This window comes from Neohortaea acidophila, assembly GCF_010093505.1.
Source record: "Neohortaea acidophila strain CBS 113389 unplaced genomic scaffold BDY17scaffold_3, whole genome shotgun sequence".
In the NCBI taxonomy this organism is placed as follows: Eukaryota; Fungi; Ascomycota; class Dothideomycetes; order Mycosphaerellales; family Teratosphaeriaceae; genus Neohortaea; species Neohortaea acidophila.
In genome coordinates this window covers 833,713-861,704 of record NW_022985512.1, presented here as the reverse complement: position 1 = coordinate 861,704, position 27,992 = coordinate 833,713, and the positions used below count along the sequence as shown (strand labels likewise).

General features: G+C 57.3%; 14 protein-coding genes across 14 annotated transcripts; 6 read left to right on the top strand and 8 right to left on the bottom strand.

Moving 5' to 3' along the window:
• Positions 1-6: 6 nt before the first annotated feature.
• Positions 7-1,569, bottom strand: BDY17DRAFT_277531 (dihydroorotase, homodimeric type). The gene is made up of 3 exons (XM_033732004.1): positions 1,302-1,569; positions 1,205-1,247; positions 7-1,151 (listed from the first exon to the last, which is right to left on the bottom strand). Exons 1-3 carry the CDS (start codon positions 1,391-1,393, stop codon positions 207-209), a joined length of 1,080 nt encoding a protein of 359 aa, XP_033591810.1. The 5' UTR covers positions 1,394-1,569; the 3' UTR covers positions 7-206.
• Positions 1,570-1,700: 131 nt separating this feature from the next.
• BDY17DRAFT_293180 (putative 3-beta hydroxysteroid dehydrogenase/isomerase family protein) lies at positions 1,701-2,919 on the bottom strand. The gene has a single exon (XM_033732950.1). It carries the CDS (start codon positions 2,900-2,902, stop codon positions 1,781-1,783), a length of 1,122 nt encoding a protein of 373 aa, XP_033591809.1. The 5' UTR covers positions 2,903-2,919; the 3' UTR covers positions 1,701-1,780.
• Positions 2,920-3,828: 909 nt separating this feature from the next.
• On the top strand, positions 3,829-5,210 carry BDY17DRAFT_247367 (CMGC/MAPK protein kinase; the record flags this gene model as incomplete). Its single annotated transcript, XM_033730813.1, has 3 exons — positions 3,829-4,150; positions 4,209-4,523; positions 4,582-5,210. 3 exons carry the CDS (start codon positions 3,829-3,831, stop codon positions 5,208-5,210), a joined length of 1,266 nt encoding a protein of 421 aa, XP_033591808.1.
• A 2,314-nt stretch (positions 5,211-7,524) lies between these two features.
• Positions 7,525-8,535, top strand: BDY17DRAFT_308669 (uncharacterized protein; the record flags this gene model as incomplete). Its single annotated transcript, XM_033735239.1, has 1 exon — positions 7,525-8,535. One exon carries the CDS (start codon positions 7,525-7,527, stop codon positions 8,533-8,535), a length of 1,011 nt encoding a protein of 336 aa, XP_033591807.1.
• A 91-nt stretch (positions 8,536-8,626) lies between these two features.
• On the bottom strand, positions 8,627-9,309 carry BDY17DRAFT_99123 (uncharacterized protein). Its single transcript, XM_033738917.1, has one exon. The coding sequence runs from the start codon at positions 9,199-9,201 to the stop codon at positions 8,719-8,721; it is 483 nt and encodes a 160-aa protein (XP_033591806.1). The 5' UTR covers positions 9,202-9,309; the 3' UTR covers positions 8,627-8,718.
• A 109-nt stretch (positions 9,310-9,418) lies between these two features.
• Positions 9,419-14,696, top strand: BDY17DRAFT_322101 (uncharacterized protein; the record flags this gene model as incomplete). The annotated part of the gene is made up of 2 exons (XM_033736752.1): positions 9,419-14,458; positions 14,523-14,696. The coding sequence occupies 2 exons, from the start codon at positions 9,419-9,421 to the stop codon at positions 14,694-14,696; spliced, it is 5,214 nt and encodes a 1,737-aa protein (XP_033591805.1).
• A 122-nt stretch (positions 14,697-14,818) lies between these two features.
• BDY17DRAFT_293170 (6-phosphogluconate dehydrogenase) lies at positions 14,819-16,431 on the bottom strand. Its single transcript, XM_033732949.1, has 4 exons — positions 16,144-16,431; positions 16,056-16,087; positions 15,709-15,987; positions 14,819-15,647 (listed from the first exon to the last, which is right to left on the bottom strand). Exons 1-4 carry the CDS (start codon positions 16,346-16,348, stop codon positions 14,955-14,957), a joined length of 1,209 nt encoding a protein of 402 aa, XP_033591804.1. The 5' UTR covers positions 16,349-16,431; the 3' UTR covers positions 14,819-14,954.
• Positions 16,432-16,575: 144 nt separating this feature from the next.
• Positions 16,576-19,510, top strand: BDY17DRAFT_262956 (P-loop containing nucleoside triphosphate hydrolase protein; the record flags this gene model as incomplete). Its single annotated transcript, XM_033731868.1, has 2 exons — positions 16,576-17,311; positions 17,422-19,510. Coding segments are annotated over exons 1-2 (2,553 nt in total), but the record flags the coding sequence as incomplete, so codon positions are not given.
• A 43-nt stretch (positions 19,511-19,553) lies between these two features.
• BDY17DRAFT_293163 (uncharacterized protein) lies at positions 19,554-20,992 on the bottom strand. Its single transcript, XM_033732948.1, has 3 exons — positions 20,848-20,992; positions 20,757-20,785; positions 19,554-20,699 (listed from the first exon to the last, which is right to left on the bottom strand). The coding sequence occupies exons 1-3, from the start codon at positions 20,896-20,898 to the stop codon at positions 19,598-19,600; spliced, it is 1,182 nt and encodes a 393-aa protein (XP_033591802.1). The 5' UTR covers positions 20,899-20,992; the 3' UTR covers positions 19,554-19,597.
• BDY17DRAFT_293161 (uncharacterized protein) lies at positions 20,993-22,847 on the bottom strand. The gene has a single exon (XM_033732947.1). It carries the CDS (start codon positions 22,822-22,824, stop codon positions 21,190-21,192), a length of 1,635 nt encoding a protein of 544 aa, XP_033591801.1. The 5' UTR covers positions 22,825-22,847; the 3' UTR covers positions 20,993-21,189.
• Positions 22,848-23,134: 287 nt separating this feature from the next.
• Positions 23,135-23,860, top strand: BDY17DRAFT_308665 (uncharacterized protein; the record flags this gene model as incomplete). The annotated part of the gene is made up of 1 exon (XM_033735238.1): positions 23,135-23,860. The coding sequence occupies one exon, from the start codon at positions 23,135-23,137 to the stop codon at positions 23,858-23,860; it is 726 nt and encodes a 241-aa protein (XP_033591800.1).
• A 16-nt stretch (positions 23,861-23,876) lies between these two features.
• On the bottom strand, positions 23,877-24,824 carry BDY17DRAFT_248164 (uncharacterized protein; the record flags this gene model as incomplete). The annotated part of the gene is made up of 2 exons (XM_033730885.1): positions 23,877-24,515; positions 24,639-24,824. 2 exons carry the CDS (start codon positions 24,822-24,824, stop codon positions 23,877-23,879), a joined length of 825 nt encoding a protein of 274 aa, XP_033591799.1.
• Positions 24,825-25,520: 696 nt separating this feature from the next.
• BDY17DRAFT_322094 (uncharacterized protein) lies at positions 25,521-26,516 on the top strand (the record flags this gene model as incomplete). Its single annotated transcript, XM_033736751.1, has 1 exon — positions 25,521-26,516. One exon carries the CDS (start codon positions 25,521-25,523, stop codon positions 26,514-26,516), a length of 996 nt encoding a protein of 331 aa, XP_033591798.1.
• Positions 26,477-27,713, bottom strand: BDY17DRAFT_293155 (HD domain-containing protein). Its single transcript, XM_033732946.1, has 3 exons — positions 27,553-27,713; positions 27,438-27,497; positions 26,477-27,338 (listed from the first exon to the last, which is right to left on the bottom strand). The coding sequence occupies exons 1-3, from the start codon at positions 27,599-27,601 to the stop codon at positions 26,611-26,613; spliced, it is 837 nt and encodes a 278-aa protein (XP_033591797.1). The 5' UTR covers positions 27,602-27,713; the 3' UTR covers positions 26,477-26,610.
• Between the last annotated feature and the right edge of the window lie 279 nt (positions 27,714-27,992).

Here is a 27,992-nt window from a genome sequence, read left to right as displayed (position 1 = left end):
TGACTTCACTTCAAACGACGCATAATCTTAAGGAAACGTTTATTGTTAGCGTCCAATGCTCACCAGATGCAACTCACGTCAATATGATCTTGGACCAGCTTTACATCGGTCCAATTACGCCGTGCTACCATAGATAGAACAGCCTTGCGGGTTCAGACTCTGCCTAACGTTGAGGTTCTGCTGAGATTCGTACACACACATCTCCTCTACTGCTTCCATTCCACGCCCCAAGTAATCTTGCCCCGCCGGAACGGCACAACCTCTATGCCACCGTCTTCGCTAACCAGAATCTCGGGAATGGTCGCCGTCCCTTTCTTGACCACAATTCTTTCCTTTGCCTCCTCGGGCAACTTGTAGAATGCGCGCCCATATCCACTCAAAAAGCCCTCGAGCTTCTCCTTGGTCACGTCCTTTGCCTGCAGAACGCCCATCTCCAGCCCCTCCTCTAGCGCATCAATAACGAGCCCAACTGCAAACGGCTGCGTAAACACCCCCGCAGCAACCTTGTCCGCCCGTTTCGACTTGGCCGCGTGTGGTGCAGAATCCGTACCGAGGAAGAACTTGGGATCACCGCTTACAACCGTCCGTAGCAAGGCGCGTCGATCCGATGGCAATTTGGCCACGGGCTTACAAAAGCAGTGCGGATCTCCAGCCCAACTGTCGACCGTCATGAAAATGTGGTGGGCGGTGATGGTGCCCGCGACGTTGGGCCCGCATTGATTCACCGCTTTGATGGCCGCGGCGCTCGTGCAGTGTTCGAGGATGATGCGCAGCTTGGGAAATCGGCGGTGCAGGTCGAGGAGGGTGGGCAAGAAGGCTTCTTCGGCGTTGAGAACCGTGATGTCCTCGTGTGCGGTGGAGGGAACCTCGCCGTGGATGTTGAGGACCATGTCTTGCCGCTCCATTTCCTCGAAGACGGGGTAGAATTCTTCGTACGAGACGACGCCTTGGTGGGAGTTGGTGGTGACGCCGTGCGGGTAGGACTTGATGCCTGCTATCCCGTGGGCTTTGGCTTCTTTCACTGTGTCGGGCGTGATGTTCTTGTGGAGGTAGAGGGACATGAGAAAGGTGACGTTGGGCTCCAGTTCCTGGAGGCGGGATTGGTAGTCCAGGGCATGGCGCACTGAAGTCACCGGCGGCACGAGGTTCGGCTGGGGTTTGGGATTAGTACGAATTGGCTGTTGTCGTGTAGAGGCGGATATACCATGACGAAGACCGTATTTACTCCTCCTTGCCTAATCGTTGGCCTGGAAGGGTGTCAGCTGGAGGGCACGAACGGAAGCAGAGGAGGGCCAATGTACACAACAAGCTCCGTCATCTCTCCATCGCGAAGGTGGACGTGCATGTCCGCCGCCGCAGGCAGCTCCAGCCCGTCAATCCCTTCGAGAGGCATGGCGATGTTGAATAATGTGGCAGCAGTGCGGGTTCAAGGGGCATCAGCCGGACGGAAGAGGCGTGTGTCAACACTCGGCTATCTCGTAGCAGCCATATTGCAATGGACAGTACTAGAAGACGCCGGGGAGGAATGATATGTGGCCCCTTTACTGCCGTAAAGTCACTCAGCCTGACTGGCGGGCGGACCGAAAGGGCAATTTCTACACCGCGAGCGGTGCGTCGTGCAGGAGGACCTCGGCTAAAGTTACTCCTGGGAGATCCATTCAGTAGATAGCCAACACCACATCCGCTCATCAATAGATAAGGTATGGATATATTTGTTTACAGAAGCAGTCTTGATTTATTTATGCAATCTTGATCCACTTAGTCTTGGGTGTCGGCGATGCTACTTCGTTTTTGCCAGATACTCGCCATCATCGCGCTCTTGGAACGAGGCTACCGAGCGCTTGATAGCCTCGTCAATACTAACCAGCGGCCGATAGCCAAGCTGTCTCTTCGCCTTGTCGATGCAGAAGACCTGGTTGATGACGGCAAATTGCAGCACCGCTCTGGACACCTGCGATTTCCGTCGCCCGAAGCTCGTAAGGAACACATACCACTCGGCCACGACACCGATCAGATAGGCCATAATCGCTGGAAGAATCTTGATGTCCTCGGGACGGACTGGAAATCCTGCCTCGGCGGCCACCTGTCTGCCGAAGTCCCAGAACGGGCGTGGGTCGTCGTTCGTGATAAAGAAGGCTTCCCCTTCCACCCGCTGTTCGGGAGGGTCGGAGTGGGCGCCAGCACGTAGAAGTCGTTTCGCAGCGAGGACGTGGGCTGCGGTGACGTTTCCAACGTAAGTCCAGTCGTTAAGATTCTTGCCGTCGCCGATCTGCGTGTTGAGTTGCCCCGTTTTTGCTCGCGAAATCAAACCGCCAATAATCTGCCAGTCGTCCTCTCCGAAAATGGACGTCACTCGGAGCGCGGTCGTTAGCATGTTTTGCTTATTCTGTCGATTGTGCTGTAGTACGAGCTTTTCGCCCATCGCCTTGCTGTGGAAGTAGAATTCCTTCTGTTCCGGGGCGTAAAGCACCGGCCATGACTCGTCGCCGCCCACGATATCGGTCCAACTGCGAAAGATGACCGGAACGCTTGAACAGTAGACGAAGGCCTTGGTGACGGCCACGGCGTCGCATGCTGCTAGTATATTTCGAATGCCCTGAATGTTGACGCGCTCGTATACCGGTGCTTGCTCGATGAAAGGGCGTGGGGAAGCCAAGTGGATCACGACATTTGGTTTGGCGAGCCGCATAACACCTTCGACACCCGCAGCGTTGCCAAGATCTACGGCATGATACTCGACGCCAGCGATTCTGCGATCTTCGGGGGGCATGCGCGAGTTGAGCGTGTGCATGGAGGAGACGCCTTCGCGGAGGAGGTGCTGGATGCAGTGCCTGCCGACGAATCCGCTGCCGCCAATCACCAGGACGGTGCCGGGGGACACGCCAGACACATCGACCGACATTTTGCGAAATGGAAGTTGATGAAAAGGATGAAGATATGAGATAGTGAGAAATGTAAGCATCAAGAAATGTACTCACGTCAGCAGCATAACCCGGAGTACGACCACAACATCAGTCAGGTATCAATGCCTGCCCTGCATCGCCGTCTATCTGCTAGAGCATGGCATCCAGGCATCGGTATCGGACAGTCGGATGGCGCGGTATGCGCACTTACGGCGAGGCCGATATATGTCGAGTAGTACGGAAGCTGATTGAGGTGGTGATGATGATGGGCCTTGATGACAGGACAAGCTTTCGGCACTGGCGACCGGTCGGGTACTCCGTGTGCAGCGCAGCAGAAGAGTGAGACACATCATCTGCTCGCTTCCGCCGAAAAGCTTGGGGTGCGGGAAAGGCGAAGGATGAGTGGGCGGCCGCGGCGAAAGCTCATCTCTCAGCCCACCCCCACCACCGACTCCACCTTGCACCCAGCTTCGTCCATCCCGACTGACTGCCCTTCGTGTCATCCAACCCGACCAGCCCACCGTGCCTGCCTACTTAAGGTAGCTCCCTGCACCTTCCTTCCTCCCTCCCTGGAGGCGACTGCCGGCATCGCTCGTTCCATCTGCTTCGCCCGTCTCGCCGTGTCCAAAGCTGCCTGCCCATTGATCGCTACAGCGTCGTCCTTTCGAATACGAGGCGGTACCCGCTTTTCGAACTCTGCTCCTTTCGCTCTCTTTCAGCCCACCGCATCGTCTTCCTTCCTCTGCAGCGACTGGGAAACCTTTCGATCCTCCTTCTGCTCTCTGCGCCGCCTCGCAAATACTTGCATCTCGTCGCAATCGCCGCCAGAGCTGAGCCGGCACGAGTTCCACCTCTCATCAGCTGATATCTCCGCCGCACCCTACCGCCCCACCCGCGGCCGCAAACGGAGCAGACACAACACAAAATGGGCGACGCGACGCTGCACGGCCGCAAGGTCTTCAAGGTCTTCAACCAAGACTTCATCGTCGACGAACGCTACACGGTCACGAAAGAGGTGGGCCAGGGCGCGTATGGCATTGTCTGCGCCGCGACCAACAACCAGACGGGAGAAGGCGTGGCCATCAAGAAGCTCACCAATGTCTTCAGCAAGAAGATCCTCGCCAAGCGTGCGCTGCGTGAGCTGAAGCTGCTTACACACTTCCGCGGGCATAGGAACATCACCTGCCTGTACGACATGGACATTCCCCGCCCTGCTGAAACCTTCAACGAGACGTACTTGTATGAGGGTGAGATAGACAACGCTTCTCCCTCTTCCTATTACTACATCACTGACCTTTCGCGCAGAACTGATGGAGTGCGATCTTGCGGCCATCATTCGCTCCGGCCAGCCCCTCACCGACGCCCACTTCCAGTCCTTCATCTATCAGATCCTGTGCGGCCTGAAGTACATCCACAGCGCCAATGTCCTGCATCGTGACCTGAAGCCGGGCAATCTGCTGGTCAATGCGGACTGTGAGCTGAAGATTTGCGACTTTGGTCTAGCGCGAGGCTTCAGCACTGACCCGGACGAGAACGCCGGCTACATGACCGAATACGTGGCCACGAGATGGTACCGAGCGCCGGAGATTATGCTGAGTTTCCAGAGCTACACCAAAGCCAGTGAGTGCTGTGCCATTTGTTCTGCACGTCCACCTTGCTTACCAACTTTCCCATGTAGTTGATGTCTGGTCGGTGGGATGTATCCTTGCGGAGCTCCTAGGCAGCAAGCCCTTCTTCAAGGGCCGTGACTACGTGGATCAACTCAATCAGATCCTCCACTACCTCGGCACCCCATCCGAATCGACACTCTCCCGCATCGGCTCTCCCCGCGCCCAGGAGTACGTGCGCAACCTGCCATACATGGCCAAAGTTCCCTTCCACCAGCTCTTCCCGCGCGCCAACCCCGACGCGCTCGACCTCCTCGACCGCATGCTCGCCTTCGACCCGAGCCTGCGCATCGGCGTGGAGGAGGCGCTGGAGCACCGCTACCTGTCCATCTGGCACGACGCCTCCGACGAGCCCGCGTGCCCCGTGCCCTTTGACTTTGAGTTTGAGCGCGTGGACGAGGTCCCCGAGATGCGGCGCATGATCATCGACGAGGTCAAGCAGTTCCGCGCGAGCGTGCGCAACCCCAATCAACTGCAGTACTCCAACCAGGCGCAGACGCCTGCGCAGCAGGTGCCTATCCCCGATAGCTATGATTCGAGCCAGTACGGGGAGCCGCGGCCGCAGGAGATGCAGCAGCGGCAGCAGGGACAGGATTTGGAGAGGGAGTTGCAGGGCGGCTTGGACGCTATGAGGCACTGATTGGTGGGGATGTGGGTAAGGGGTTGGAGGGGTGCGCGAGTCAATGCTGCGCTGGCCACAGGGATTGAATAATAAGCAACATTATTGTCACGGGGCTAGGATAGATTACTGTAGGTATCTGTCTCTTTGCGGAATGAGAAGGAATTTCAACACAGTCATTTGCCAATAAACACGTAGTATGGACATGCCGTGCCGTGCAGACAGTGATCTCGAACTTCGCTGGTCGTAAGGAAGGCGTGCAGTCTGAAGAGTAAACCGAGAACTGCTCCCACATTGTCGATCTAGATGTTTACCCCATTACATCCAAACCGTAAAGCTATTCAACCGGAGTGCCGAAGGCCATCGTCCACGTCTCTGTCGAACGGAAAGCAGAAGAAGGCAGAAGAAGGCGAAGATAAAGATTCGGCTCCGAATACGCCCATGAGGCTCAAGGCCAGAAGAGACCGGAGACGCCAAGATTGAAGACCAACTCCACGAACGCCTCTTCTGCGGCCGGAAACCCTCATATCCGAAGCCACCGTCAACGATGAGGTGCAAAACACGCCGCAGTCTCACCATCACGACATCGATTACCAAGACGGAGATTCCAGATCCCCAACGATCCTCTCCGGCCGTAAGGCACAAAGACCGGAACACCAATGCAAATCATCTCGCCGCATCTAACATCCGCAATGAGTCCCACCAGTACCAGCAGCGACGAGCAACCCAGAACACCCACCAAGGAAGCCACCACCCCATCCACCCCTTAATCTTCACGCCACCAGGGAGGCTGAGAAAGCGAAATAGGACGCCGTGTGTTTCCTTTTCGTCGATCTCACCAACCACTGGCACCCTAAAAGGAAGTGCTCACGCCAAGCAAGAGCGACCAAGGCGCCCTAGAGCGGTCTATGTTGCTGGGCAATGGCCGTTCCCGTGATATGTCCGCGGATTTGCCGAATGAGGCCGGAAAACACGGCAGGCCATGCCTAATCGGAGCAGCGCTGCACTGCCCTGCGAACCACAGGTGCCCGCTGTTTAGTGATCTCGCTGCAACACGGTTTTTTCCGTGGCTGATTATTCCACGTGGTGAAGGATTGGTGGCAGAAGATGGGAACCATGGATGCGCGGCAGTTCCAGACTGCAAGGCCACCGACAACCCGGACCCACCCAGCGATGGTTCGCGCTAGCAGGCAGGGCCGGCCCGCGTGTCTTAATCCTCTCGTCGGGACACCACGAGGAAACTGCCGTGCGCCAGATCGCCCGCCCCGTCCGTCCTAGTCCTCCCGTGCTTGCCCACCCCGAAGACTAGCAAAATCTACAACTCCATCGCTCGGGGCTTCATCGAGGCCCATCACGTCTCAGCATTGCCTAGATTCCCTACGTGGTGGGGTTGGAGCTTGGCGTGGATGGGGCGGAGTGAAGCACACCATTGTATATGAGACGAGATCGACTAATCACCTCCACCACTCTACCAACCCCCAGGCGAGCAGTCAATGGTAACTCGTGTATATATCAGCCTCCGCGGTATGCCGAGCGTCGGCAGCCTTGCTCCAATTGACGGAATTGGAAGGGCGATGCAGTGAAGTCACGCTTTCCGAGTCGGCGGAACAGTGGGCGTGGTGAGACAGAGGGGAAAACTTTTTCGCGTCCCCTTCTGGACCGCTGACTGTGGGAGGAATTCAGGTAACCTTCAGCCTCCTCCCACTCTTCGGACTATATCCCACGTGGGACTGAAAGGCTGCGCCAGGATGGACACCACGCACCTATTCCTCCGAGGCATCCAGATTGGCCAAGACGGCACCAGGCACGAGTGCTAGGTGAACATTCCGGCGGGAGCAGAGTAGAGTTATTTGCAAAGCCTCTTTCGTACCGTGGGTCGCGGTGGGAACGGGAGGCTCGCTCTTCCAATCATGGCGGAGAATTGGGAGAGTTCCGGAGGTTTTGGTGAACGACACTGCCGCTGGGGTGGTAAGTTGCGGGTGTTTGGCGCCCATTTTCATCTAAAAGGTCGACGATAGTGTACCGCTGCGGGCGAAGCAGGGCCAAGCCCCTGAAGCTGACATCTAGAGTTGAGGTCCGGAGGCAATGATGATGATGAATTCGGGCCCGACGGTCTGGACGTCAATGACAATTCTTGGCTGTTTCGATCAAGAGGAAGGACAACGAGCTTGCGGATGGTATATAAGGACGCTCCCTCGACGGCAAGATGTAGGTTGTTTCCATCATCATCATCAGCTCTCTCATCAATCCTCTCGCAAAGCCTTCAGCGTAACACCGCTCTCAATCTTCTTCATCTTACTCTCTTCCCGAGACATACTCCTCTCCACCCATCAAAATGGTCAAACTCCTTACCTACGCCAGCGTGGCACTGTACGCCTTGAGCCAGGTCGTCGATGCTGCTACCATTAGCACGAACCGCTTGACGCTGGAAAAGACGAGGACTGGCGTGAATGGACACACATACACGCACACGCACACCCAGACCAAGTCGCAGACGTTCTCCAAGACGCACACTCCGTCGACCCGCACTAAGACTAAGAGCAAGAGCAAGACTCGCACGTCCTCTACCCACACTCCCACCCACACTACTTCTACCCACACCCCCGCGTCTCCCACGCACACTCCGACGACGCGTACCAAGACTAAGAGCAAGACTCACACTTCCTCTACCCACACCACGGCTTCTCCTACTTCTAAGACGACGAGCGCTACCTCCTCATCGACCAAGAAGACGGGCACCAAGAAGAGCACGAGCACGAGCACGAGCACTACCCACGCCACGGTGTCTCCTACTTCCTCCAAGACGACGAGCAGCACCTCCTCGGCGACGAAGAAGACCGAGACCGGCACGAAGACCACACTGAGCACCACTACCAAACCCACTAGCACCAAGACTACCAGCTCCAGCTCTAGCACGAGCACAAGCAGCTCTAGCACGAGCACAAGCAGCTCCAGCTCCAGCTCCAGCTCCAGCTCTAGCACCAGCTCTAGCACGACTAGCACCAGCACCAGCAGCACCAGCACCAGCACCAAGACCTCCAGCACCAGCACGGCCAAGCCCACCCCGACCAACCCCTACACCCCCGGCTCGTGCGAGTACCACGAGTTCTACTACCCCAGCTACACCGACTCGGACGCCGTCACGTACCGCTTGGACTGTGGTCAGCAGATTTTGGGAATTCCCACCGGAGCTCTCCCGGCCAGCAGCTTTGATCAGTGCTTCGATCTCTGCGACCATGCTTTCCTCTGCTCCTCCTTCACGTACGAGCTCGGCGTGTGCAGTTTCTTTGGCTTGGGTGTTACGCTTGTCCCGCATCCTTTTGCGGACAGTGCGGTGCGCGCTTAGATGCTGTCCATACGCTCAACGGCGAAGATCATGGGGTGCGAGGCAGGATAAAGTGGAGTACTTCCGTACATACCTCACCTTACTTTTAGAACAGAGCGATAAACTGCGACTGAACTCTTATACACACTCTCATCACCTTACGTACACATTATCACAGTACGCGCCAGCATTGTATTTGCATGGTCAGCCATTCACGTGGATCCGAATGATCTCACCAGGATGAGGTGGAGAAGAAGAGGTCGAAATCTGGGTAGCTCTTGCCATGGCAACAACGGCCCGAACGGGGAGGAAGTTTAAAAAGGCGGGTGGCCAGGGTTGACGACACAGCCCAGCCTGCTTTTTGTGACACGCGGGTTTCTGAAACATCACACGTCTGTCTCCCTTCCTTGTGCACTTTGCGATCGATCGCTTCTTGTAGATTCTACGACGCTCGGAAGTTTTCTTGCTCATCTTTAAGTCTCCCCGTCTTGTATCTCGCTGTGGAGTGCAAGTGATTCTATTCATCGAATCAACAACAACCAACCACCGCAAAGCGGAGCTTCGCCCAACCTCATTCGCTCGTGCGTTGGCAAAGCAGCACCCGCCCGCCCCGAACAAGTGCTGTGAAGCAGAAGGATATTCTCCGACAACCTCACATCCCACCGGCGAATCCTCCGCATCCTCCATCAATTCTCCGATCAGGACTTCCGCCCACCCCTGCACTCATCCATCACTCGTTTGAGCAGCACCGCCCGCCTTCACTGCCGCCGCCGCTGCGCAGTGTGCCGCCCGCGACTCCCCCGTCGTACAACCCACCCCGTTTGCCCACACCTCCGTCCAACTCGCGACAACCTGTCCGCAATGCATCGGCGCCCCCCTTTCTAGCTCGACGATCGTCCAGGTCATGGGTATCAACTCTCGCCGCCGCGACATTCCCCCACCGCTGCCCGCCCCCACCGAAACCGACGACGACGGCGCATCCGCCCTCGAAACCGATGTAGCCACCAACGTCACCACGCGAACCGACAAGTCCAGCTTCGAGATCCCCGCCGACGGCAGTCCCATTACCATCCCCACCCACAAGATCGCCAGCAAGAAGGAAGGCAGGATTTCCAAGGACAACGGGCAGACGTCTGCTTCGTTGTTGATTGAATACTTTGAGGGTTCGGCGACGGGCGACAAGACTAAATCCCGTCCCACTGTGCGGGTCAAGGTCTCTCAGGGCTCCAAGAAGCGAAGTGGCAGTGGTGCGCATGATGCGGTGCAGATAACGGGTATTGGAAGCGATCGCAAGCCCTCCTACACCCGTCGCATTTCCCTGGGAAATCACAAAAACGTCGAAATCGGTCAACACATTCCGCAGGGCGGTGAACACGACTCGTCAGAAAGCACCTTGTCCAACAAACCCCCGATTGAAATTGAAGTCCTTGGACACAACGCCAGCGACGTCTCGACCGTCTCCCGGGGCCTGCTGTTCAATCCGGTTGAGTCCAACGTATCGTCCATGCCAGCCGACAGCATGATTGAAGGCCGTGACTCTGGGCGTACTCGCTCGTTCGATCGGGACGACTATGTCAAATCGAAGAGTACGGGCTATCTGCAAGAGCCTGAAAGGGACCGCACTCGAACACGGAGCACCGAGCGCATCGCGCAGAAAGTAATGGAGAAACTCAACCGCCCACCACAGGCTCCCTTACGATCCGGCAAGTCACGCAGCGAGCGCAGCTTGGGCAAGTCCTACGAAAGTGAAGCCTACCCGCCGCGATCTGACGTCTCGAACAACCCCAAGCTTCTTGGCCTGGTTCAAGACACCATCAGGAACATCATCCTCCCAGAAGTGCAAGCTGCAAAACACGATCAGAGATACAGTGGAAGCCCCCGATCTGCAGGGAGCAGTAGGAGGAGCTCGTACCAGGACGATGGTCATGCACGCCGCGTCAGCAAGTCTTCTAGTTCGCCCAACATCTCGAGCAAGCCCAAAATCTACCTCAACAGAGACGGTGATGAGCCCGGGGCTGTGCTCTCTCGGGGTGATTCTGAGCGGAGGACGCGCAAGTCAAGTGGAGGCAGCTACTCGGAAGACCGGCCAACATCTAGAAGGAGTAGCTCGTTCCTTCGCAATGCTGGTGCAGCTAGCATTGGCGCAGGAATTCTTACAGCCGCCGCTCTCGAGATGCACGACAAAGGCGATTCTTCCGAGCGACGGCGCAAAAGAAGAAGCAAGTCTGGCGGCAGTCGAAGCCGATCTGATGGTGCTACCGAATCAGGCCGGCATACGTCTTCCCCTCGAGAGGAAATCCCGCCGCTTCCATTGGCAGGTGGCATCCCTTCTTCCGGTGAGCGTACACGCGAAAGCCTGGTTTCTTCTGACCGCACCAAGAACGCTTCGTCTTGGGAGTCGGTTGACCGAAGAACACCAGTGCGTGGTGCCGCCGAGAGATCTTTGAGCGATACGAGATCGCCACCACTGTCGTCCCGAACGCCTACTCGAACGTCACGTTCGGATGGCCTGGGCGGGAGGCACGACACTGCTTCCATCGAACGCTCAGGAGATACAGGTGGGCGCATGGACTCAGCAGAACGTATGGCCGCCCTCGCTGCTGGTGGTATAGCTGGTGTTGCCGCGGCGAAAGGCCTGGATGACGTCTACAAAAGCCATGTGGATGCCGACGGGTATGGGAATGATTCGCCATCTCAACGCAAGATCTCGAGCCCCGTGCAAAGCATCTCAAGCCTGCGAAAGAATTTCGAGGGCGATGAAATAGCCTCGCGAGACTCGCGACCACGAAGCGCAGCCTCACGATCCTCAGCTGGACGATCTTATGAGAAGCGAACGTCGCAGGCGAGTCTGCATTCCACCCGATCATCACCACTGGCCCAGCCACCCAACATCGTTGCGGGTGCCCAAGCATCTCCTCGATCCCCCAGCGCTCCCACTCGGAGCGAAATTATGAATGAGTTCCAAAAGGGACAGGACCGCTTGCACGATCCAACCCGCCAATCTTACCTCTCTGGAAGCCCAGTTCGAGATTCGTTCAGAGCAACAAACCGCGACTCTTACCAGACCAACCCCTATCCGCAGGACGAAAAGCGATGGACAATGTTCACCGATGACAGCCCAGCGGAGCCCTCGGCCTTCTCGGGCGAGAGAGATCTACAGAACCTCGGAGCGAACCCAGAATACGTGCACTCTCCTCACGGAGCCGAATCGGCAGTGGCGTCGCTCATGGATCCGTCCACCCTCTCTTCCGGCAGTCCGACGAAGGCTACACACAGCGACAAGTTCGCGGGACATCTGCGCGAGATGAGCAAGGATACTCCTCCGATGTATCATGGCTCTACTGTCAGCCAGACCATGCCTAGTCAAGATCGGTGGGTGAAGCTCAAGGAGCATGCCCAAGTCAGATCTGGCTCGAATAGTAAGGTGGATGTCGGACTCATTGAATCGCCGCAGCAGTCGCCTGCGAGAAGTCCGGAGCGCTCTTACGAACGGAATGCCGGGGCTGGAGCTGGAGCTCGCGATCTTCAGAACGCGCGGTATAGTGATACCAAGTCGGATGTGCCGACCAACCCATCCGTTGTTGAAGGACCTCTTGGCGGTGATGTGACTGGTAAAAGCACTTGGCCGTACACTCCTGATCCTGCCTCGCCGGCGTACAGAGATGGTAGCAGCCAAGACAGCCAATCATTGAAGAAAGGACGCAGCAAAGAGGAGGGGATGCTAGCTGCTGCCGCCGTAGGATCTGCAGCTATCGTTGCGGGTTCTGCAATGCGCCGAGCAACTGTTGAGGATGAAATTGAGCAGGGCAAGACAACACCTGATGTAGGAAGAAGAGGGTCACTCAGCGGAAAGCAGATGACTTCCCTGAGCCCTGATTCCTTTGCCGACCAAAGGTACCCGCGCAACACTCTCTCTCGCTCTGTTGGCAGCCTCACGCCGGAAGCCGAACAGAAGCAATACAGCAAAGCGGATGTGGAGGACTTCAACCGAGCCATGGACGCCCAAAGCCTCGATGAGCGGATCGATGCCTTTGGTGCTGATGTCAAGCGCGATCGACACACCAGCGGCAACTCTCACGGCATGTCTTCGCCCCTTTACGACAGCGCCATCGGCAAGGGCAAGGACCGCATTCAATCGAAAGACATTGTCGCGCTAATGGACCTCCTCACTGTCCGGGACGCCCAGCGGAATGCTCGCGATACTGAAATCTTGACCACGCTCATCCACAGTGCTGCGGAGATGCGACAGTCTTTCGATGAGATGAAGTCGTTCATTCTTGAGCAGGACCGGATGATCATGCAGAACACAGATCGCAGTGCCGACACCACTGCTCACAAGGTCCTGAGCGGGCCACGGACTCTACCCACTGGATCTACGGGCACAGTGGGCGCGCTGTCGCAAGAGGAGATTCAGACGAAGCGAAAGGGCGTCCTTCGACGCGCTCTTCGCGGCCTGACCGGTGGAAAGAGCGCAAATGATCTTGTTAGAGTGGAGGGCATGCTCATGCAGATTCGTGACAATGTAGCGGACTTGAAACAGCAGACCGGCCCTCGAGCGCCTGCGGGATCGTATACAGATGATCACGTCAATTTGTACGAACGAATGCGAAATGCGCCGGACTCGAGCTACGATCCGGAACCTGCGATGAGCGATCCGAGTACGCCACAACGACCGGTTTCGCAGCCTGCTTACACGCCACGCGTGTTCCACTCCGGTTACGACGGCCGTCGAGGATCGGAGCACCGCGTGAGCACTGTGCTCGAGGGTGACGAGGATGAGTATGGACCGGATGAGAGACCGCCGAGGCAGGAATACGAAAACACGGAACGCCTGCTTACGCCTACGCAAGAGGCGTATCAGCAGCGTGACCTGGCTCCCGTCAACACTCCGCCGCAGAGAGCTGTGCCGACCGCTTATCACCAGGAGGACCACACTCCAACATCTGCCGATCGACGTCGCAAGCATCAAAGCAATAGCTCGTCTGTCTTTGGCGGGGCCGGGGCCAAAATCTCCCGTTGGTCGAAGACTACAGCTTCCTCCGCACCCCCTGATGCCTCGTACCTAGACAGCCCCAACACACCGCCCTATCGCGGCCTCAAAGCAGCGTCGGAAGCCTCACGCTCAGGCTCCACGCTAGCACGTTACAACGACGAAGACTACGAGGTCCAAGACGACGACCGCCTGCGCTCAACCCAAAGCCTCGTCCGCGAGCAAGAAGCGAGCCCCGAGCGACGCAGCCTGACAAGCAAAGCCAGCAAACTCGACCGCCCACCCTCCCCCCTCATCCCCTCCGAGACCTCCATCCGCGAATTCGACTACGAGTACGCCCGCGGCAAATCCCCCATCCACTCTCCCATCCTCGAGTCCCATCTCGAATACGAACTCGACGATCCTAAGTACCAGGCTGTGCGCAATTCGCTCCTCCTTCAACACCCGCAGCCTCGGCAGGGCGCTACGCCTCGGCATCAGAATGCGCTCGAGTCGCAGGCGCGCACGTTTGATAATACGTCCCGCACTGGAAGCGACTTGTCCACTCGCACGACGGGGAGCGATTTCGACCCCGCGACTTGGGGGTCTTCAGGCACAGCAGGACTAGCCAAACACCGTCTCAGCCAGGTCGAAGGCCCCCTAAGCCCAACAGCCGCAAGCGACATTCCCAGCCCTCCCGCAGGCGCAGGCTACGGAAGTCGCGTAAGCAGCAAAGACCAAGGCCCCCTCATCCCCTCTACAGTCCAATCGCGCGCCGCCCCCGAGCCAGAAGACGAAATGGAATGGGAGCCGCAGTACAGCAACAGCGGTTTCAGCCGCAGCGTGCCTCCCTCCGGCTCAGCTGGCGCCGTAGGCCCCGGAGGCTACTACAGTTCCCCTTGGGGATCTGGACATCTTCTCGAGCCGATTGAGGAGGTGCGGTATAGTCTCGAGACGGATCGGGATAGCGGACACGTAAGACTCTCCCCTCCCACCCCTTTCATCTCTAGATAGGAGAGTCTGCTGACGCGCCGAGTAGTTGTCCCCCGAGCCGGAAATCGCGTCCGCACAGGCTGTCCATATGCGCTCGCCTGCGCGCAAGATTACGGGGCCGAGGCCTATGGTTGGGGGTGGGAGGGCGGCGAGTAGTGAGCAGCCGCGGCTTGTGGAGACGACGGGGACGATTCGGAGGAAGCCGTTGAGTTCGCAATGAATGGAATGGGTTGAGAAGGGATGAGTGGGCTGGAGGGATGCATCTAGATACTCTCTCTGAGGTTCTTGGGGTTTAGCGTAGCAACAGGACTCATAGTCGTCATTCGTGCGTGATAGAAGACTTGTGGATGGCACATATGTGATGGTTGCGCTCTGTCTAACCTGCCCAACGATACAAAAACTACAATCGCCGCACCCCCGCGAATAGCACTCCTCCCAATCCGCAATATCCGGCCGCGACACGCACAGCGTCCCCAACCTACTGGTTCTCGGGACGCAAGCTTCGCACAGCCTTTCCAGCCCGCCAGATCTCCATGCCGCGAATCTCCTCCATCTCCTTTTCAAAAGCCTCGCGGTAGTCGGGGCGACCGCCGTACTCCATCGCGCGCTCCGTCTCCTTGCCGTCCTTCACGCTCTTGTACAGGTCGGCGAACAAGGGCTTCAGGGTCTCCTTGAAGCGCGAGCTCCAATCGATGGCCCCGCGGCGGGCGGTGGTGGAGCACGCGGCGTACATGTAGTCCATGCCGTTCTGGCCAATGAGCGGGTAGAGGGATTGCGTGGCCTCCTCGACGGTCTCGTTGAAGGCTTCGCTCGGCGAGTGCCCGTTCTCGCGCAGCACCTCGTACTGAGCCAGGAACATGCCGTGGATGCCGCCCATCAGGCAGCCGCGCTCGCCGTACAGGTCGGAGTAGACTTCCTTCTGGAAGGTCGTCTTGTACAGGTAGCCGGAGCCGATGGCCACGCCCAATGCCACGGCCTTCTCCTCTGCCTTGCCGGTCACGTCCTGGAAGACGGCGAAACTGCTGTTGATGCCGCGGCCCTCGCGGAAGAGGGTGCGCACGGTGCGGCCGGAACCCTTGGGGGCGACGAGGATGACATCGATGTCGGTGGGGGGCTCGACCTTGGTGATGTCCTTGAAGACGGCGGAGAAGCCGTGGGAGAAGTAGAGAGTCTAGAGAGTAGGCAATGTCAGCGATAGTAGAGGGGTAGGTTGTGTCTGGGCAACATCATACCTTGTCCTTGGTGAGCAGGGGCTTGATCTTGTCCCAGGTGCTGCTCTGGGCGGAATCGGAGAGCAGGTTCATGACGATGCTGCCCTTCTTGATGGCCTCCTCGACCTCAAAGAGGTTCTTGCCGGGTACCCAGCCATCTTGTTGTGCCTCCTTCCAGCTCGCTCCGTCTTTTCGCACGCCAATGATGACGTTCAGGCCGTTGTCACGGAGGTTGAGGCCTTGGCCGTGGCCTTGGGAACCGTAGCCGATGAGGGCGAGGGTGTCGTTCTTGAAGTAGTCCTGAGTGGAAAATCAGTATGGGGGGCTTGCCATTGGAGCTCTAGGCCAGGTGAGGGAGTAGAGCATACCAGGATCTTGTCACGCGGCCAGTCGTCGCGCTCTGCGAGCATGTCAGCATTGAAGTCCAGCTTGCACTGCAGACGCCAGGCAACTCACCATAGACGACCTCCTTGTCGCCGGCAAAGTCGACGGTCTTCTTGCCTCGCGTCTGCTGCACAAAGGCAGACGTGGCCAGCTTTTGCACGCTCGGGCGGGAGGCATTGGCGGCAACGGCGAAGGTGCGTTGCTGCACGCGAGGCTGGCTGAGCTGCCGCAGGGCGGTGCGCAGGGCACGGGTTGCGTTTCTAGAAGTCGAGGCCATGGTCGAGAGCTGGGATGTAGGGAGTAGTGGGGGTTCAATGGGTTGGAAGTGCAATGCTCTCTGGCGATCTGGTCGGAATGACTCCCTCCTCCCAAGCATTCGACTTCAACGAAATTTCATGCGACCCGAGCTCATTAAGCTTTGGCCTTGCAGCCGGTCTCGGCGGTGCTGATGATTACATAAGGCGATCCTCGACGATCATCAACAACCACATCGACATGCAGCTCCAGGCACTCAATCGTGTCCATAACACCATGCTACCCCGTAACTATCCTTGCTCAGGACCTATTGCGGCTCAACGAACGGTACCAGCAAGGCAAGGTAGTGCTATAAGGCTGAAACCGAACTTGCAAGCCTGTCTCATTCGTAGCTGCCCGACTTCACCTCGTTTGCGGATCTTCCAACCTTACTTCCACACCTCTTTTCTTTCTTTCTTTACTATCTTCACCAACCACCAGATCTCTTACTGGTATGCTAATAGGGACATGATGTAGCCCTCATGTCTCTGCTTCATGATTCCCGTGAGCCGCGAAAGCTGGACGTGTATGCGCGGCCCTTCATCCCTCAGTACATCCGAGCGGTCAACAACGCTCCAGCCAACATTGTGCCGTGCATGCCGGCACCTTGGATCGATTTCGACGCATACGCTCGTGCCTTTACCGGCAGGCGTTTCCTTACCGGAGAGTGGCATGCTCGGCGACAAGCACAGCAGACTTCGAAGCCATCGCTCAACGAAAGTAAAGATGGTCCTGCGAGCGCTGGCAGTGACCACACATCAGATGAACTGGCGCGTTACCCAATTGCACCGCAAGTGCTAAAGCCCAGGACCTACGAGGCCTTCTTCCAGGCCGCCATAGACCAAGAATATTCCGCCCTATGTGCAGAGTGCGATGAGCACGCCCTCTACAAACACCCATCGGTGAAGACTGCGCCTCAGTTGGATCCGCGTCCAAATATGTACAGGTCGGGTTACCCCCTGGTCTATTTGTGCATCCAGACGTGCTAATTTGTTCGACAGTGAGTTTCAGTGTTGCCGCTTCCCACAAGTCTGCATCCGCTTATCACAATCTAGGCCTGATAGTGCCAGGCCTGCGTGAGGTGACCCTTCGAATCGAGATCGGAGACATCGTTCGGCTCCGGCAACTACGCTTTGATTGGAGCGGCCAAGTTGTATGCGGCTCCTCTATCACGGACATGTACGGTCGACCAATTGTCTTACCGCGTCATGAAGACACTCAGCACGACAGCGTCGTCTGGGGTATTGATAGGCGGAGAGAGACTCTATCGCTGCGTATCGACTCGTTGGTTCCACAGAGCATGTTGTTCAATGCTTCTTTCACGGTACAGTCAAGGCGAATCGAGGCCGTGTTGGAAGCCACGAAGGCAACGCAGAGGTCTTTGATCGCTTCGTCCAATGGATGGCTCAAATCGATGCTGTTTCCGGATTTGTCGGATGGCCAACAGCAGACGACGCTGAACAAAGCCCGACCGTCAATGGAATTCTACGACGACCTGCTCAACTACGAGCAATCGCGGGCAGTCAACACCGTGGCGAGTGAGCCGTACGGCCACGTGCCTTACATCATCAGTGGTCCTCCGGGCACGGGCAAAACCAAAACGCTGGTGGAACTGGCTTTGCAGCTCTTGTTACGGGATGAAGCATCGCACTTGCTCGTGTGCGCACCTTCAGATCCCGCAGCCGATACATTGGTCCAGAGGCTAAGCGCACAGCTGCGGCCAGGGCAGCTCCTACGCCTGAACTCGCCTGCCAGATCTTTCCCGGAAGTTCCGGACAATATACTCTCGTACTGCTGCATTGCTGATGGGATGTTCTCACTTCCATTCTTTGACGAACTCATGCGACTTCGCATCACCGTCACCACTTGCCGAGACGCCGAGTTACTGCTGCAAGCCCGTGTGAGCAACAGAGATCTACACCACTTGGAGTGTTCGATGCACAACGCTATACATCCACATTCCAAGCCTTCAGCGCCCTCATTACACTGGACGGCGTTGCTGATGGACGAGGCGGCTCAGGCTACGGAACTCGAAGCCTTGTTACCCCTGCTTGTCGTCGCTCCTCCCGAAGACTTCGACTTTGCCGCTGATCAACTGCCTACTTTCGTCATGGCTGGAGACCAACATCAACTTGGTCCCCGCACGGCTTCTAAAGCGACTGCTTTACAGACCTCGCTCTTCGAGCGAATATCTGCGCGGCCGTTTTACTCCGAGCACCCCCTCGCACGTTCCAAGCAAAATGGCGGCGTTATGCGTCCTCTCACTCAAGACATGCTCCCTATCCTACGACCGGCTTTCACCAGCCTCATCCGCAATTACCGCTCACATCCCGCTATCCTGGCCATACCTTCGTCACTGTTCTACAACGATACACTCGAACCAGAAGCAACAGATGTTGACGCTTTGACCACTTCGACATGCTGGCAAGGTAAAGGCTGGCCTGTGCTATTCGTCAGCCACGCCAACACCGACGAAATCGAACAAGACGGCGGGGGGTGGTACAATGTGCAAGAAGCGCAGATTGCGTGCCGCTATGCGAAGTCGTTCCTCGACTCGGGACTTCTCCAGCCAGACGAGATCTGCATCATGAGCCCTTTCTCCGCCCAAGTGAGACTACTCCGAAAAGTCGCCAGGGGTCCGCCTTTCTCCATGCGAGCAGTCAACATCGGCCCGCTCGAAGCTTTCCAAGGCCTGGAGTCCCGTCTCGTAATCATCTGCACAACTCGGACTCGAGATAGATTCATCGACCAAGACATCTCGAAAGGCCTAGGGGTCATTCACGAGCCGAGGAGATTCAATGTCGCCCTCACGCGAGCGAAGCATGGGCTCATCGTGATTGGGAATCCGCATGTGCTCTGCCAGGACGACGATTGGCGGGTGTTTATGGCTTTTTGCCGTCGGAATGGATTGTGGGATGAGCGTCAGAAGGAGGGGTGGCAGCCACCGCGCGGCCGGAGAATGAAGACTACCAGGTTAGAAAAACAGCTGCTGCGCATGGGAGCGGATGCTGGTGATCCAGATTCGACACTCGAGAATGGCGTGCGGCAGCTTGGACTGGCAAACGATGAGGAGACTGTCTTGTGGAGGTCGGGAGTAGCTGCAGCTAGGCTCTTGGAGGAGGAGCAGGAGGAGGAGAAGGAGGAGGAGGAGGAGGAGGAGGAGGAGGAGGAGGAGGAGGAGGAGGAGGAGGAGGAAGAGGAGGAATAAACATTACTCTCGTCTATCTCTAAATCACCCATGCGGCGTCAACGCGCCCCTCCAAGGCTTCTCAATCTTCGCCCACCTCTCAGCATCAAATTTCCAAATGCCGCCCGTGTCCTTCGCATCCAACGGCTCCCCAGCAATTTTCAGCAACCTCTGTGCCGCCGGATCACTATCGACCCTGCAAAAGAAGAGCGCCTCCCACTTCTCCTCGCTCGTCTGCGGCTGCTTGCGCAACTCGCGCTGCGCATTCTCCAGGCTGTTCTTGCTGTCCGCTACACCCTGCATGTTCCCCTGGTGGATGGAGGAGATGACGTCTCCCCAGGCTTTGCGGGATTCCCAGGCGTCCTGCTGGTCTAGAGAGGAGGTGTTGAATGGCGTCGACTTGGCCGTAGTGACATCGTACGTATCGATGACGGTCCCACTGGCGTCTTTGAATGTCAGACTTTCACTCCAATTGCCTTCGACCGTGAAGACAGGATCCTTATGTTTCGCGCCATCCGACTTGAAAATCGACGCTTGCACATGGTTCTTGTGCCCGCCTACGCCCAGGAAGCCCTTTCCAGAGAAATCGACGTCCGCCACATAACCCGCGGAGGAGACGAGGGAGCAATGCTCCGTAAGCTCGGGATAAGTGCCTCCGGTCAAAATGCCCTTGACCTTCACATTCGGCAGCGGAATCAGGTAGTCCTCGTCGAACTTGTCCACATGCAAGACCGCGTGTCCGCGCTGCTGAATATTCACCGACCCGGAAAACGTAATCTCCTGCCGCGTGTAGCCCTCCGCGCGCACACCCGCTGTGTCATTCCACAAATAGCACGCGGTAACGGGCGGATGGTGGCTAACCTGCTCGCTCACAAGCCGACTCTCTTCGCCCTCAGCTCCGCAGCTTCCCGTGAAGATTTCGCCTAGGAAGGCGTTGAGGGGCTTTTTGACGCCTTCGTGTGGTTCGCGCCCGGCGTATTGTTGGCCTTTGAGACTCGCGAGGAACCATTTGAGCACGGCGAGGAGGCGCTTGTCTGCGCTTTCTTCGTACGCGGGCGCGCAGAAGAGGTCGGGGTGTTCGATCCAGTAGCGCGGGAGTTCGGTTGTGGATTTGTCTGCTAGAACGAAGGGCGGGGCGGTGATGTTGCTGGTCGCAAGCACGTTAGTTGGGGAGTTCCGGGCCTGGAGGGATAAGGCGACGCACCTTAGGTCGCCTTTGATCGTTGCGATTGACTAGAGAGGCGAGAGAGAAGTCAGGCTGACATTCTGGGTACGAAATGGAACCATGCACGCACGGTGAGGAAGTCTTTCAGCGCGGAGCGGTCGCTGCTGTTGTCTGCCGCCATTGAGCGATGGAATCTTGTCTAATTCAAGGATCAAGTTGTAGGATTAAGGTGCCATTTCGTTTGTTTCAAGAAACGAGTAGTTGAGGTGATGTTGGTGGAATGGGAAATCGCGAGGACAGAAGTCGATGTCGTCATGGCTGCCTTCGTGTTCAATGCACCACGTGGATTGTCTTAGCCTTGCGACGTAAATTGTGGATACTTGACTGGGTGCAATGGCTCGGCGAACGTTGCGTAGAACATATCTCCCTACGAGCTGGAGTCTTCAAGCGACGGCGTCTACAAGCTACAGCTCTAGTTCATCGGCTCCTCGCTGACATAGTGCAGATACGCGCCCAACAACTTCACTCCCTCGATATAGTTCCTCTTGTCCAGCTTCTCGTTCGCCGAATGCGCGCCGTCCGTGCCCGTGCCCATGGGAAGCAGCAGCACATTCTTCTTCGTGCCCTCCTCAAACGTCAGCGTGACGGGGATGGAGCCGCCCTCGCGCGTCATATCCGGCTTCACGCCGTACACCTTCTCTGTCGCCTTGGCGGCAGCGGTGAAGTTCCAGTGGCGGGGCGACGCGAGCCACCATCGGCCGTCGTGGAGGCACTCGGTCTTCGCGGTGTTCTTCGAGCCGAGCTTCTTGAAGACGGAGTTGCAGTGCGCGACGGTCAGATCGGTGACTTTTTGCAGGTCCATGTCGGGGACGGTGCGGATGGAGAATTTGCCGACGACTTTGCGCGGGATGACGGTCTTGACGCCCTCGCCGGAGAAGGCGCCTTCGATGCCGTGCAGGCTGAGGGAGGGGTAGCGCCAGCGGTGCTGCAGCGTGTTCTCCTTGTCGGGGAAAATGGTCGTCTTGGCGCCGATGCCCTCTTGGTATTCGTCGACGGAGAAGGCAATGTCTTTGTAGAGGCTCTTCTCGTCCTCGGTCATGGGGGCGACAAGCTCGTTGATCCCGGGGATGAGGATTTTGCCATCGCCGTCGACCAGAGTGGCCATGACGCGGATCAAGTCAGTCATGGGTTCCTGCACCGTCCCGCCATAGACACCGGAATGCAGATCCGACTTGGGCCCGCTGATCTCAATGCCGAATGCACTGACGCCTCGCAGACCGTAAGTGAGGCAGGGCTGTTTCGTGCCGAGCCAGTAGTTGTCGCTAATGCACACAGCCTCGGTGTCGGCAAAGAACTTGCCCGGCTTGCACTCGGCGGTGATGAAATCGTCCAGACCCTCCGAGCCACTCTCCTCCATGCCCTCGAAGCACATCAGAAGGTTGACGGGGAAGGGCACGCCGGCTTTCTTGTGCGCTTCAATCACATTGACCCATCCGAGGACAGGGCCTTTGTCGTCAGTTGACCCACGTCCCCACATGCGGTCGTTCTTGTCAATGGTGAGCTTGAAAGGCTCGGTGTTCCACCCGTCCGTCACATCCGCGGGCTGCACATCGTAGTGTCCATAGACTAGCACCGTGCGTTTGGTGTCATCCTTCTTGGCCGGGTATCTCCCAATGATGGCGGGTGGGAGGTCAATGTCTTTCCCCGGTTGACGCCCCAACGGACGCGCCTCCATGTATGCTCCTAGCGCCTCCAATTGGCTCTTGAGGAACATGCCCATTTTGACGACATCGCCTCGTCTCTCGGTCTCGGCGCTGATGGAGGGAATGGCGACGGCGTCTCGCAGGCGACCGATGAAGTGGTCGGAGAGGTCGTCGACGGTCTTGAAGTAGGAGTCTAGTTGCGGGGCCATGGTGGGCGAGGGTTCTCTTCGGTAGATGTACGGCCACTCGGCTGTGGTGGAGTAGTGCTTGTGGGTTGCGTGGAGGAGAGGTCGGGATGTAGGGCGGAGCGAGTATGTCGATGATGTAGGGAAAGCACGCTGGAGGTGTCGAGATGCGGTGGATGAGTAGCTGTAGGATTGACGACAGGTGACGCCTTTCAACATGGGACAGTAGGTGGACAGCAAGGTGGCCGAAGAATATGCGTTTTCTCCCAAACCACCTGAGCCGCATGTAACCCTGCGAAACCCTGCAGCTCTCGACGTGGGGCGTGGTGGAGTGGAGTGATGTGGCACAGCAGCGGCCGGTGGCTTTGCAAGGGGCAACAGCCACTACACCACTCCATCCCGATGCCATCGCAATATGGAGTGCAGCTCAATCAAAACCCGGTAATGGCCACATGATGCTCGAATGTCGCTCATCTCTCCCTTCTTCCGCCTTCCGGGACGTTGGAGGCGTCGCGCCCGTCGCAACCGGATGAGCGCCAGGCTGACCGCCATCGCCGTGCTGGCCCTCGTCATCTTGCCCTTATATTGCATCTACAAGCCGCCCGGACTGGTCATTAGCTGGCTCCAGCGACAATTCCCCGAAGTGTTATTCCAGGTCTCCACGACGCAGAAAGTGGTGGCGCTCACGATCGACGATGCCCCGACGCAGTACACGGAGCAGATTCTCGAGATTCTGAAGGATAATGGGGCTGCAGCGACTTTCTTCTCCATTGGTGGCCAGGTCGCTGGACGAGAGGATGTGTTGCAAAGCATTCTCCGATCTGGAAGCGAGTTGGGAAACCACGCCATGCACGACGAGCCCAGCATCAACCTCCCCTCGCAAACGCTCAAGGAGGAAATCACGCAGGTGAACGAGTACATCGATGCTGCATATCGGGCAGCAGGCCGGCCTCGACAGGCCCACTACTTCCGCCCAGGCTCTGGCATCTTCAGCTCTCGCTTGGTCGACTTGGCCAAAGACATGGGCTACCGCACCATCCTCGGTGGCATCTATCCGCACGACCCCTTTGTCTCGCTCTGGAGATTGAATGCCTGGCATATCTTGGGTAGCCTCCGGCCCGGAGCCATCATCATCTGTCACGATAGACGCCCGTGGACACTGCCGATGTTGAAGAGGGTGGTGCCGGAGATCAAGCGCAGGGGCTACGAGATTGTGACCGTTACTGGACTGCTGGAATCGACGAGAGACACGTGAGCGGTCCGCTCGTTTTCTACAGCTTCGCTAGATCGTCGATCGTGTACCCTGTACTGGCAGTGATGCCCCCATCCACCACGACTTCCTGTCCAGTCACATACCCGGCCTCATCCGAACAGAGGTACAACGCGGCATGCGCGACATCCCATCCACTACCCATCTTGCCCGTCGGGACCTGCAAATCACGCATCCGCCTGTACTTCGCCTCGTCGCTGCCCGACCCACCATACTTCTTCGCCAGCATACTGACAAGCGGCGTCCCCACCAAACCGGGCACCACGGTGTTCAGGCGTACCTTGCCCTTCGTCCGTTGCGCATATATGACGGCCGTCGTTTTGGTGAAATGGATGATGGCCGCCTTGGTCGCCGCGTATCCCACCTGCGGCTTCCCGACGTATCGCATCCCCGCTATGCTCGACACATTCAGCACGCAGCCGCCGGTGCTTTGCTTTTCCATCACCGGTAGTACGAGGTGGCACATGAGGTAGACGGATTTGAGATTGACGTCCATTTGCGCATCCCATGCTTGTTCGGAGAGCTCCGCGGGGCCGCCGGGTTCTGATCGACCCACGTTGTTGACGAGGATGTCTACCCGGCCGTGTTTGGACATACAAGCATCGAAGAATTTCTTGCAAGCCGCTGCCTTGGTCACGTCCTACAATCAATGGGTTAGCGCTGCCGGTATCACTTTGTGTGTACGTAGAAAGAGACATACAATCGACTCCTCCATCACATGCACCGGCTCCTTCGCCTTTTTCCTCGTCGCGTGCGCCTTGACTTCGTCGTCATTTCTAATTGTCTTTGCCGCTTTCTGCGCCGCTTCCGGGTTGATGTCGCATCCGAATATGACGGCGCCTTGGCGGGCAAAGAGTGTGGCTATCGATGTGCCGTTACCCCAGCCTTCGCCGACCGCTCCAATGCCGGTGAGGAGGACGACTTTGTTGCTGAGGTCGTGGATTGGCATGGTCGTATGTGACAGGTGCTTGGGTATTTGATTCACTTGAGTTGGTCGTTGTAGAGGTGAGTATTGTGTAAAGAGTCTTGTTGTGGTGTGTGAGTCTCTATAGCTGCCCGTTCAATGACATCAAATCCACCAAAAGCCGTGGCAAATGCAGTCGGATGCGGGAGGATTCTTGCGATGTCGGCGCGCTCCGAGGCTGCGTGCACTACACTTCATCTCCATCTCATCAACCTTCATCTCTACTCATTCACATGTTGCGTACAGTGAATACTTTACCCTTGCACAGCATGCATGGACACGTTGAGTACCTGAGGTGTTGTGCAGAGCTGCTTTCACCACGCCCGTCATGCGACTGCTGTACGCCCCGGCACGACCAACGCCATCGTTCTACAACATATCGCTTCCATTGATGCATGCCATGGGAGTGCGACATGGGAACGCTCTCATTCCGAGGGTGCTTTTCGTCCATATACTATACTGTCCGTGAGTGATTGCGTTCACAGGGGGCTCTTAAAAGCCATGAGAGGATATACTCTGCTTTCCTCTCTTCACGAGTCCTTTCGTTTTTGTCTGTCGTAGAGATCCTCTTCGCTCTGCTGCTTGATCCCTTGCAATTCTTTCGGTTCAGAAGCGCCGGAAGTCCAGTCGACGGGCAGAGATCTAGAAGACCAATATGCAACTTGCTTTGCACTCAAGGCCATGGCTACGCCCTCTCTCGAAGACAACGTAGCGCAGCTCGTGGGTTTCATATCCGACAACTCTGAAGACGAGCATGAATCTGAGGCGCCTCCATCGCGCCAGCCATCACCGGCCCCGCCCGAGCAAAGACATCAATCCCCGGATACAGCCACCCTGCTGCAAGAATACGTCGATGCTCAAATCGCGAGAGATGCGCGGCAGTTCCAGAATTGGAGAAATCGAGAGTCCATGCTGCTCGTTCAAGATGAGGCAGCTCTTCTTCCCGTGGCAGCAGGAAACGCTGGACATGAGCCGGAATCTGAGCCCCAATCTCCCGACGATTTCACGATGGATTGTCTCATCGCTCAGTTCGACCGAATCCCCGCGACGCACGAGAGTTCTCATGCGCTGGAGCTGGAAGACAGCGAAGGCCGGGAAGTATGGTATACTGCACGGGGATACACTTCCCACATGCCAGCCCAAGCACGGGATACAGAGCAAGACGACATAGCTCCATCTATTCCCCCAAGATCGCCAGCGCGCCGAGATAGGCTCCGCGCTCTATCACTGCAAATAGGCCGGCCGTCAATCGCAGGAGCCCCACCAAACCAGCGCGAAGGCCACGAGCATTTCTCCCCTCCACACGTCGCAGGCGTCTACGTCACCGAACTAGACAGAGACATCTCCATCGGCACCCTCCTCGAGGTCCTCCGCAAATACGTGCAAGAACTCGACCACCGCTACGGCATCGACTACGGCCCCGAAGCCGCGGGCGAAGACCTGTGGGTCTGGATCCGGTATCCGTCCGCGGAAGCGGCGGCGCGCGCAGTGCGGCTGCTGGAGAAGATGGAGTTGAATGGGCGGCGCATTGCGGCGAAGCTGGTGGTCGAGCCGACGGAGTTGTTGCGGTGGACGCTTTGGAGTCGGCGGAAGGGGGCGAAGTGGTTGGATGGGGATCAGAGGCAGCAGAGGGGGATCGTGAGGGGGTTGGGGATTACTTCTCCCCGGCTTTGTTGAGGTGCGGTGCTTTGCAGCGATTGTCTATGGATATTTGTTGGGCTGAGGACCTTCTGTTTCGTCACGATTAGATGTACAACTCCTGACGTGCATGTCATGCTTTCTTCACCCCATTGACCGCTCCATTAACAGCATGAGCACCATTGTAGTACTCGTTCTGCTGTCTCTTCCGCTCCTCGCTCATCTCCAACGCTCCAGTCGGCACCTTCCCATGCTCGCTCCAAAATCGCTCACGCTCCACCAACAACTCCGCCGCCCAAGCCTGCACCTCAGGCAGGACAATCCGGCCCGCGACATGACTGAACTCGCCCAGATCTCGCCTTCCCTCACCCGACCGTTCATATTCCATCATCTGCAGCAGCAACTCCACTTTATCCACGTCGTGCACGAATTGACTCTCGGCCGTCTGTCCGTCCTCATACTCTTGCCAGATGGCGCGGATGTTCTGCCCGTTGATGCCCCCGTATACCTTCCCTAACAATTCCTGACAAAGATAGTCCATCGTCTCGGCTTCTCTTCTACTCTTTTCGCTCTTCGCTACGCCGTCCACGGGTGTGATGTCGCCCACCAAACTCTCTGCCATGTCGTGGATAAGAGCCATTTGCGTGCATCGCGCGATATCAAGTCTTGCCGATAGAGACGGCGGGCAGAGGAGAGTGATGATGGACATGCGGTACATGTGGTCTGAAATCGATTCTCCATGGTCCAGTCCGAATCTTCGCCAGCCTTCTCGCTTGTTCGTCTTCAGTCGCTCGATCATGTGAAAGAAGGGAATGGGTGAGGCGGTGTGCGTTTGCGGTCGGACGGGTAGTGTTGAGAGGACTGCACTGTTGTCAGAGGACTTTGCCTCCCACTTCGCTTGTCGTCCGCGCGAGGTAGGGCTCACGAAGCACTGCTCCTTTTAGCCGCCAGGACACGTACCGGTTTGGGGTGTCCATTTCTCCGTCGCTTGGGAAGAGGTGAGGACGCCGGACATGGGACCTGTACATGCGCCGGTCAACGTTTGCATTGCGAGAGATGGGTCGGCGGTGCATACTTGGTTGTCCGCTTGTCTGTGGTGCGTCTTCTGTTACGCCGGGTGCCATTTCGACGACCTGCTACTCCGCGCTCGAAGCTGTGAAACACACTCGAGATCTTGACGGAGACGATTGCGCGCAGGTAGTGTACGGATGAGGCGCAAAGTGCGTGACGAAGCCGTGTAAACAAAAGTGACGGGACTTCCGCGGTGGCCGATGGAAGCATCCGCATTGGGAAACGGCCTCAGCGTGGGGTCTGTGCGCGACTACACTCGCCAGATCTTGTATCCGTCGCAGTCTTCCTCCAAGAGTCGCAACGAATGCAATGCTCTGACTCTTACACGTGGCCAAACAGCGGCCCCGAAATTACCATTGTCAGTGTTCACTGATCTCCGCGACGCCGTTCTCAGCCCTGGAATCTATCGTGTCCGGCAGGCTTCACTCCCAATAAGCCACTCCT

Excerpts from the sequence above, each read along its gene's own strand:
- BDY17DRAFT_293155 (XM_033732946.1), bottom strand. The coding sequence starts at position 27,601 with ATGGCACCCGGCGTAACAGAAGACGCACCACAGACAAGCGGACAACCA. Across the intron at positions 27,498-27,552 it reads ACAGACAAGCGGACAACCAA|GTCCCATGTCCGGCGTCCTC; the intron begins GTATGCACCGCC and ends GCGCATGTACAG. Across the intron at positions 27,339-27,437 it reads GAAATGGACACCCCAAACCG|TCCTCTCAACACTACCCGTC; the intron begins GTACGTGTCCTG and ends ACAACAGTGCAG.
- BDY17DRAFT_293170 (XM_033732949.1), bottom strand. The coding sequence starts at position 16,348 with ATGGCCTCGACTTCTAGAAACGCAACCCGTGCCCTGCGCACCGCCCTG. Across the intron at positions 16,088-16,143 it reads CGACAAGGAGGTCGTCTATG|AGCGCGACGACTGGCCGCGT; the intron begins GTGAGTTGCCTG and ends ACATGCTCGCAG. Across the intron at positions 15,988-16,055 it reads GGCCGCGTGACAAGATCCTG|GACTACTTCAAGAACGACAC; the intron begins GTATGCTCTACT and ends TTTTCCACTCAG.
- BDY17DRAFT_293180 (XM_033732950.1), bottom strand. The coding sequence starts at position 2,902 with ATGTCGGTCGATGTGTCTGGCGTGTCCCCCGGCACCGTCCTGGTGATT.
- BDY17DRAFT_293161 (XM_033732947.1), bottom strand. The coding sequence starts at position 22,824 with ATGTTGAAAGGCGTCACCTGTCGTCAATCCTACAGCTACTCATCCACC.
- BDY17DRAFT_293163 (XM_033732948.1), bottom strand. The coding sequence starts at position 20,898 with ATGGCGGCAGACAACAGCAGCGACCGCTCCGCGCTGAAAGACTTCCTC. Across the intron at positions 20,786-20,847 it reads CGCTGAAAGACTTCCTCACC|TCAATCGCAACGATCAAAGG; the intron begins GTGCGTGCATGG and ends TCGCCTCTCTAG. Across the intron at positions 20,700-20,756 it reads ACGATCAAAGGCGACCTAAG|CAACATCACCGCCCCGCCCT; the intron begins GTGCGTCGCCTT and ends GCTTGCGACCAG.
- BDY17DRAFT_99123 (XM_033738917.1), bottom strand. The coding sequence starts at position 9,201 with ATGGAGGATGCGGAGGATTCGCCGGTGGGATGTGAGGTTGTCGGAGAA.
- BDY17DRAFT_277531 (XM_033732004.1), bottom strand. The coding sequence starts at position 1,393 with ATGCCTCTCGAAGGGATTGACGGGCTGGAGCTGCCTGCGGCGGCGGAC. Across the intron at positions 1,248-1,301 it reads GAGATGACGGAGCTTGTTGT|GCCAACGATTAGGCAAGGAG; the intron begins GTACATTGGCCC and ends ACACCCTTCCAG. Across the intron at positions 1,152-1,204 it reads TAAATACGGTCTTCGTCATG|CCGAACCTCGTGCCGCCGGT; the intron begins GTATATCCGCCT and ends CCCAAACCCCAG.